The sequence below is a fragment of the Eretmochelys imbricata genome, chromosome 1, assembly GCF_965152235.1.
Source record: "Eretmochelys imbricata isolate rEreImb1 chromosome 1, rEreImb1.hap1, whole genome shotgun sequence".
Taxonomy (NCBI): Eukaryota; Metazoa; Chordata; order Testudines; family Cheloniidae; genus Eretmochelys; species Eretmochelys imbricata.
The window spans coordinates 244,350,073-244,358,526 of NC_135572.1; the positions used below are offsets into that span (position 1 = coordinate 244,350,073).

Consider the following 8,454-nt stretch of genomic DNA (forward strand, 5'->3'; position numbering starts at 1 on the left):
TTTACTGGACAACCTGATGCCACCTTCCCGTACAAACATCACAAAACTGAATAGAGGGTGCAGCAATTGTGCTAGGCAGCAGCCTTTCTAAACTCACTGTCTGAGACAAACATTAAGATTACTTATCTTTCTCACACAATGACTTGATGACATACTGAAGTCAAACCCATTCAGCTTTTCCTTTGCTCTTGTAATAAATATAAAGGGAAGGGTAACCACCTTTCTGTATACAGTGCTATAAAATCCCTCTTGGCCAGAGGCAACATCCTTGTTACCTGTAAAGGGTTAAGAAGCTCAGCTAACTTGGCTGGCACCTGACCCAAAGGACCAATAAGGGGACAAGATACTTTCAAATCTTGGGGGGAGGAAGGCTTTTGTTTTGTGCTCTTTGTTTACTTGGTTGTTCTCTCTTGGGACTCAGAGAGGCCAGACAGAAATCCATCTTCTCCAACCCATCCTAATCCAAGTCTCCAATATTGTAACCAGTATAGGTAAGCCAGGCAAGGTGGATTAGTTTATCTTTTTTTTTTTTATGTTAATTTTCTCTGTGTTAAGAGGGAGATCTATTCCTGTTTTCTGTAACTTTAAGGTTTTGCCCAGAGGGGGATCCTCTGTGTTTTGACTCTGAATACCCTGTATTTTCCATCCTGATTTTACAGAGATGATTTTTACCTTTCTTTTTTTTAATAAAACCCTTCTTTTAAGAACCTGACTGATTTTTCCATTGTTCCAAGATCTAGGGGTTGGGTCTTTGATGATTTTGTATCCAATTGGTTAGGATATTATTCTCAAGCCTCGCCAGGAAAGGGGGTGTGTAGGGCTTGGGGGGATATTTTGGGGGGAAGAAGTCTCCAAGTGGTCTCTTTCCCTGCTCTTTGTTTAAAATGCTTGGTGGTGGCAGCATACTGTTCAAGGACAAGGCAAAGTTTGTACCTTGGGGAAGGTTTTAACCTAAACTGGTAAGAATAAGTTTAGGGGATCTTTCACGTGGGTCCCCACATCTGTACCCTAGAGTTCAGAGTGGGGAGGGAACCGTGACAGCTCTCAACAAACATGTCATTGAATCCTCAAATTGTAGCCTTGCTTTTTTCTTAGCTCCAGTGTAGGGAACTTTTGGATTCATGGAGTTGTTGTTGTTCCTCCATATTTAGTGTCCTCCTTGTTACCTAGTTTGTCACCTTTTCTTGCAAAGACGGAAAAGAATCTGCCTGGCAACAGGAACTTATTTACGGCTGAGCAGCACGCCCCTCAGGTGCTGTCTGCCCTAGAGGTAGCCAAGTCATTGCTGTGACAGTCCAGTGTCTATCTTCATTGCTCCCATGCAACTGACATTACATCGTCAGAACTGTGTCCGCATACACCCACACAGGACGACGTAAAGCATCGGAAAACCTGGTAGAAGATCAGCCTACCTGACGATCGACTTACTTGTATTCCATCTGAAGACCCATCCTAGTGTATCCTGTGTTCTCGATTCCTGCCTCCGTGCTATCCCATGGTGATGTAGTTAATCTTTATTGTATCTTTACCCCATTGTATACCTTTTGGGTTCCAGGCTTAAGGCCCTTGTTGGTTTGATGACCGAGTGGTTTGTTTATATGCTTAGTGTTTTGGGGGTCCTTGTTTTTAATAAATTGTTTGTGTTTACACCTTACCTGTGTGTCGGTTTTCCTGTCAAGCCCCGATGATAGAAGCAGGAAGGGGGTTAAAACCTTGTAACACCAGTGTCTCCTCACTGATCCCTGGATAATGTCTGAAGGGCTGAGGCTCCAGCACTGAGCTGGCAGTGGTCAGCACCGATTACTTGAAACAGTACCATTCCCCATCAGATGACAGAAGGAGTGACATTTCATTCTTTCGTGCTTTGATGGCCTTACACAGTTCAGAACAGAAAGCCATCTGATAGTTTGTTGTATTAAGATCTTTTCATTGAACTGGACTAATTCCAGCACATTAACTGGTTGTCTCTTCTTTGAAGTCGGAAGCACACTTTTGTCAGCAGAAGCCAACGGTCAGTGTGAAGTTCAGCATTTCTGTGAACTCGCACATCCATGACTGCCAATGACTGTTGTTAAGGACATGATCAATAACAGTGCTGGTGAAACCATCTGGGCTATACCAGGTCTGCTTATGAATCTTTGGGTGACAAAAGAGAAGGTCAACGATCACCAGGTCATTGGCAGCTGCAGATTTCCTGCCTGCACTTTAAAATTGCCCACAATCACAATGACATCTCTTCGCAGAGTTTTATTAAAGATTGACTGCAGTTGCTGGTAAATTATCTGCACCAGCATTGTTAGCCTTGGTGTTGGTGGGACCATACCCTCTGATGATGGTAAGCTTCCCACAGCTCATATGAAATCAGATGTGGATAAGTCAATCATTATTTTTAGTAATCAGTTATAATTAGGACTGTCGATTAATCGCAGTTAACTCACGCGATTAACTCAAAAAAAGTAATTGTGATTAATCGCACTGTTAAACAATAGAATACCAACTGACATGTATTAAATATTTTGGATGTTTTTCTACATTTTCAAATATATTGATTTCTATTACAACGCAGAATACAAAGTGTACAGTGCTCACTTTATATTATTATTTTTATTACAAATATTTGCACTGTAAAAATGATAAAAGAAATGGTATTTTTCAGTTAACGTCATACAAGTACTGTAATGCAATCTCTTTACCCTGAAAGTGTAACTTACAAATGTAAATTTTTTTGGTTAAATAACTTCACTCAAAAACAAAACAATGTAAAACTTTAGAGCCTACAAGTCCACTTAGTCCTACTTTTTGTTCAGCAAATCGCTAAGTCAAACAAGTTTGTTTACATTTACGGGAGATACTGCTGCCTGCTTCTTATTTACATCACCTGACAGTGAAAACAGGTGTTCGCATGGCACTTTTGTAGCCGGCGTTGCAAGATATTTATGTGCCAGATATGCTAAACATTCATATGCCCCTTCATGCTTCAGCTACCATTCAAGAGGACATGCTTCCACGCTGATGATGCTTGTTAAAAAAATAATGCATTAATTAAATTTGTGACTGAACTCCTTGGGGGAGAATTGTATGTCTCCTGTTCTGTTTTACCCACATTTTGCCATATAATTCAGGTTATAGCAGTGGATGATGACCCAGCACATATTCGTTTTAAGAACACTTTCACGGCAGATTTGACAAAACGCAAAAAAGGTGCCAATGTGAGATTTGCAAAAATAGCTACCCAAGGTTTAAGAATCTGAAGTGCTGTTCAAAATCTGAGAGGGATGAGTTGTGGAGCATGCTTTCAGAAGTTTTAAAAGAGCAACACTCAGATGCAGAAACTAATAACCCGAACCATCAAAAAAGAAAATCAACCTTCTCCAGCATCTGACTCAGATGATGAAAATGAACATGCGTCAGTCTGCTCTCCTTTGGATTGTTAAAGCAGAATCCATCATTAGGGTGGTTGAAGCATGAAGGGACATATGAATCTTTAGCGCATCTGGCACATAAATATCTTATGATGCCAGCTACAACCGTGCCATGCGAATGCCTGTTCTCACTTTCAGATGACATTGTAAGCAAGAAGCAGGCAACATTACCTCCTGCAAATTACAACCAAACTTGTTTGTCTGAGCAATTGGCTGAAGTAGGACTGAGTGGACTTGTAGGCTCTAAAGTTTTACATTGTTTTATTTTTGAATGCAGTTTTTTTTTTGTACATAGTTCTACATTTATAAGTTCAACTTTCATGATAAAGAGGTTGCACTACAGTTCTTGTATTAGGTGAACTGAAAAATACTATTTCTTTTGTTTTTTACAGTGCAAATATTTGTAATAAAAAAAATATAAATTGAACACTGTATATTTTGTATTCTGTATTGTAATTGAAATCAATATATCTGAAAATGTAGAAAACATCAAAATATTTAAATAAATGGCATTTTATTATTGTTTAACAGTGTGATTAATCACAATTATTTTTTTAACCGTGCAATTAATCGTGATTAATATTTTTAATCACATGACAGCTCTAGTTATAATTCAATTGTCAAAACTGAGAGAGGAGGTGGCCCAGTTACCTGTCATTATGGGATAGCAGAATACATGAATTAAAGTTTCTTCTTGAACTACTAGGACACATCCCTGGTGGGACCTGGCATAGTTCCAACCCTGGCTGTAATAGATTTATGCCTCCTGTTTCCATGTTTCCCTTAGTTTATGTGACTGCATTATATCTTTCCTCGAGATAAATATTGATATATGTGAACAAAATTTGGAGGTTGAGCTTCCTGGGTTTCAATGCTATTCTGATAATCTCATATTTGTCCCTGAATATCCTTATTAAACAAGCATTACCATCTGCCCCAAAATGAAAGTTAACATAAAATGTGAGATTAAATTCAATTATTTTTATTTAAAAATGTAAGTCAATTTAAAACTGGTGAAAAATACATAGAAATATGACTTTCCATATTGGATCAGACAAGTGGTCCATCTAGACAGTATCCTATCTCAAGCACCTTAAAGACTAACCGATTTATTTGGGCATAAGCTTTTGTGGGTAAAAAACCCCACCTTTTCAGATGCATGGAGTGAAAATTACAGATGCAGGCATAAATATACTGACACATGAAGAGAAGGGAGTTACCTTACGAGTGCAGAACCACTGTTAACAAGGCCAATTCTGATTCTCCACTTGTAAGGTAACTCCCTTCTCTTCATGCGTCAGTATACTTATGCTTGCATCTGTAATTTTCACTCCATGCATCTGAAGAAGTGGGGTTTTTTACCCACGAAAGCTTATGCCCAAATAAATCTGTTAGTCTTTTAGGTGCCACCAAACTTCTTGTTGTTTTTGTGGATACAGACTAACATGGCTACTCCTCTGATACTATCCTATCTCTGACAGTGGTCAGTGCCAGCTGAATCAGAAAAAGATGGGAAAATCCTTGCATTAAGAAAAACATCAACCAGTAATAACTTTTAGATATTACTGAACTGGATTAGATTCAAAATGGCAACCTTGTGGTAAAAGGCTTTATATTCCCCATAGCCAGAAAAAAGTCAAATGAATAAAATAAAGCCCGTTGCCAATTGTGCCCACATATCTATTCAGAGGACACCATCACAGGGCCTAATAACATCAGCCACACTATCAGAGGCTCGTTCACCTGCACATCCACCAATGTGATTTATGCCATCATGTGCCAGCAATGCCCCTCTGCCATGTACATTGGTCAAACTGGACAGTCTCTACGTAAAAGAATAAATGGACACAAATCAGATGTCAAGAATTATAACATTCATAAACCAGTCGGAGAACACTTCAATCTCTCTGGTCACGCAATCACAGACATGAAGGTCGCTATCTTAAAACAAAAAAACTTCAAATCCAGACTCCAGCGAGAAACTGCTGAATTGGAATTCATTTGCAAATTGGATACTATTAATTTAGGCTTAAATAGAGACTGGGAGTGGCTAAGTCATTATGCAAGGTAGCCTATTTCCTCTTGTTTTTTCCTACCCCCCCCCCCAGATGTTCTGGTTTAACTTGGATTTAAACTTGGAGAGTGGTCAGTTTGGACGAGCTATTACCAGCAGGAGAGTGAGTCTGTGTGTGTATGGGGGTGGGTTTTTGGAGGGGGGTGAGGGAGTGAGAGAACCTGGATTTGTGCAGGAAATGGCCTAACTTCATTATCATGCACATTGTGTAAAGAGTTGTCACTTTGGATGGGCTATCACCAGCAGGAGAGTGAATTTGTGTGGGGGGGTGGAGGGTGAGAAAACCTGGATTTGTGCTGGAAATGGCCTAACCTGACGATTACTTTAGATAAGCTATTACCAGCAGGACAGTGGGGTGGGAGGAGGTATTGTTTCATATTCTCTGTGTATATATAAAGTCTGCTGCAGTTTCCACAGTATGCATCTGATGAAGTGAGCTATAGCTCACGAAAGCTCATGCTCAAATAAATTGGTTAGTCTCTAAGGTGCCACAAGTACTCCATTTCCACTTTCCATAGTGATCGTTAGTTTTATTTGGGCTATATTTTACTCAAACAGTGCACCTCAGGACACTCAGTGGCACCTCACAACTGGAAATATTGGCTTTTATGATCTGATTGGTCAGCAGTTTATTCCAGTTAATGACAGTGCGAGTGACTGGGAGCTGCCTTTGTAGAATTTTTCTCCAGATTTCATCTGTCAAAGCTTGGAAGTTTTCCAGCATGGCAATGTGAAATTTGTTGTCTTCAGTTTTTATGAGTTTCACAAAATCTATGGCCAACTGGGCTGGGTCAATTACATGCAAGGTCTCTTCAACAGTCTTGCAGACTGTCATGTGGAGCTTAGCATCTTTAAAGTAGTGTACTTGCATATGAATGGCCGCTGTAACCTGAGTAATAACTGGAATCTGGGAAAAAGTCCATTCACCTTTCCAAAGGCAATTCCAGAAACCCAGCTGTTTGTACTGATGACCCGCAATACAGACCACAAATATCTGCATGTTTTTCAATTTTTTTCTAAACACACTGCAGTCCCCTGAAGGAAAGTGACTATTCACATATGTCTTTAAAGCACTATTTAGGGCTGTTCTCCATAGCTCTGTCTCATCCCGTGCTACCCTATGGAACTGAAATTTGTTTGATATTCCACTCAAGTGATCAAATTTGAAAGAAAATTTATTTTTAGGGTCAAAAAAGCTATTTCCTCCTAGGTCATTGTAGCGAGTCACCAGCACATTGGTTCCTTTTATTCGGACTAAGGTGAAATTGTTCTTATTGTGATGGGCACAGACCTGGGCAGCCTCTTGCCTCATCAGGTCATCGTCCTGGACCAGAATACGGAGATCTTCAAAAACACTGCAGAATTCGCCTGGAGGTGCCTGATACAGCAGATGGCATATGACCCACTCTTTCTCTTCCTTAGACAAATCACATTTGTTGGACATTGTGGTATATTTCTGTGGTGGTGAACCTGAAATGAAAGCATTAACAATTTGCTAACGTGAAAATTGTTATTAAAAATATTTTAGAACACCTGAGGATGTCACAGCAAAAACGTTTCTTGGTAACATCCAGAACTTTTTTGTGTGCTCTAAAGCTGCACCTGGAAAGATCTAGAAATATTAGTGAGATCAAAAGAAAATGATTAAACAGAGCTAGAGCTTTTAGAAAAATTGTCACAGTGGAAAATATTTACTGGCAGCACATGAAAAACTAATTCTCCTAAGCTATGGCCATGTTTATGTTGTCATATGGAAGACGGTTGGCTAGGGATCCACAACTTAGGATACCAGAATGAAAACTCAACTATGGAGAGCTTCAACAGGAATGTTTTAGATAACCAGAAACATACTCAGAAGATGCAATGCTTTTGATAAAGCAACAATGAAATAAAAAGACTGGAAAATAATAGACATAGTAACAATAAAAATCACCACCCTGGAAAGCTCAAGAACTTTTGATGATGTAACAGTTTTCTGAAATAGCCCTAAAAAATCTAAAGCAGCTGAAGCGAGAACAGGTGGAAAGAGTTCTGGATAGATCTAGAGCAGTTCCCAAAGCTTTATTAGTTCACCTACCACCTTCTTAGAGAATTGTTGCGACATGAGCACATGGAACATCAAGTGCACACACTGGTCCCCGGATCATGTTCCACACTTCGGAAACCCCTGATTTAGCGCATATGAAGGGCGAAAAGCAACAGTGAGTTTGCCAGGCACTTGAACGCTGGAGGAGGTAAGGGCTGCAAATGACCCTGGGAATATCCAGCGGGTTCAGTGGGCCTAAGAAGTGGGATAAATGGGCAGGGGGATAAATCCCCAGGGCGAGCCTGGGGCTTCTGGAGGGTGGGATGAGGCGGGCACTGCACGATCCAGCCCTGGGGCAAAGCGAGGAAGGGCCCTGCCGGGCAGGTTCAGAAGGCCAGGCGGACACAAGGCAACACGGGATGCAACCCGCCTCTCTGGCGGGATCCGACTACGGCAGCGGAATTGGCCCAGCTGTGGCGCGTTGCCAGGGTACCGTGTGAGCGCGGGAACAGGTAAATCACCTTCCGCCCGGGAGCGGGTCTCCTCGCCGGCCACGCGTGGCGAGGGGCCGGAGGAAGCGGGTCAAGTCGCGTGGCCTGGGGAGAGGGGCGTCCCACGTGGCCGGGCCGTTTGTGGCGTCACAGGCCCCCCGCGTGCCGGCCGGCGCTCCGGCGGCTGCGGGTTCTCTCTTCCCTCTGGGCAGCGGCGAGGGCGGTTGGCCGGGGAGGGGCGGGATCCCCGCGCGGTGGGGAGGCGGGGAGGAGGGGTCCTGAGAGAAGCCGGGCCGGGGTGATGCCGCTTTGGGAGCCGCTGCTGACACCATCGGAGTGACCAGACCCTGGAGAGGCGCAGGGCGATGCGGAGTCCACCATGGAGGCCAAATATCCTTATCATCGACCCCACCCCAGCCCCCGCCCCCGCCGCGCGAACAG

The 8,454-nt window shown here is 42.2% G+C and overlaps 1 protein-coding gene across 1 annotated transcript; it reads right to left on the minus strand.

Moving 5' to 3' along the window:
• Nucleotides 1-6,046: 6,046 nt before the first annotated feature.
• Nucleotides 6,047-6,940, minus strand: CAPZA3 (capping actin protein of muscle Z-line subunit alpha 3). Its single transcript, XM_077807483.1, has one exon. The coding sequence runs from the start codon at nucleotides 6,938-6,940 to the stop codon at nucleotides 6,047-6,049; it is 894 nt and encodes a 297-aa protein (XP_077663609.1).
• Between the last annotated feature and the right edge of the window lie 1,514 nt (nucleotides 6,941-8,454).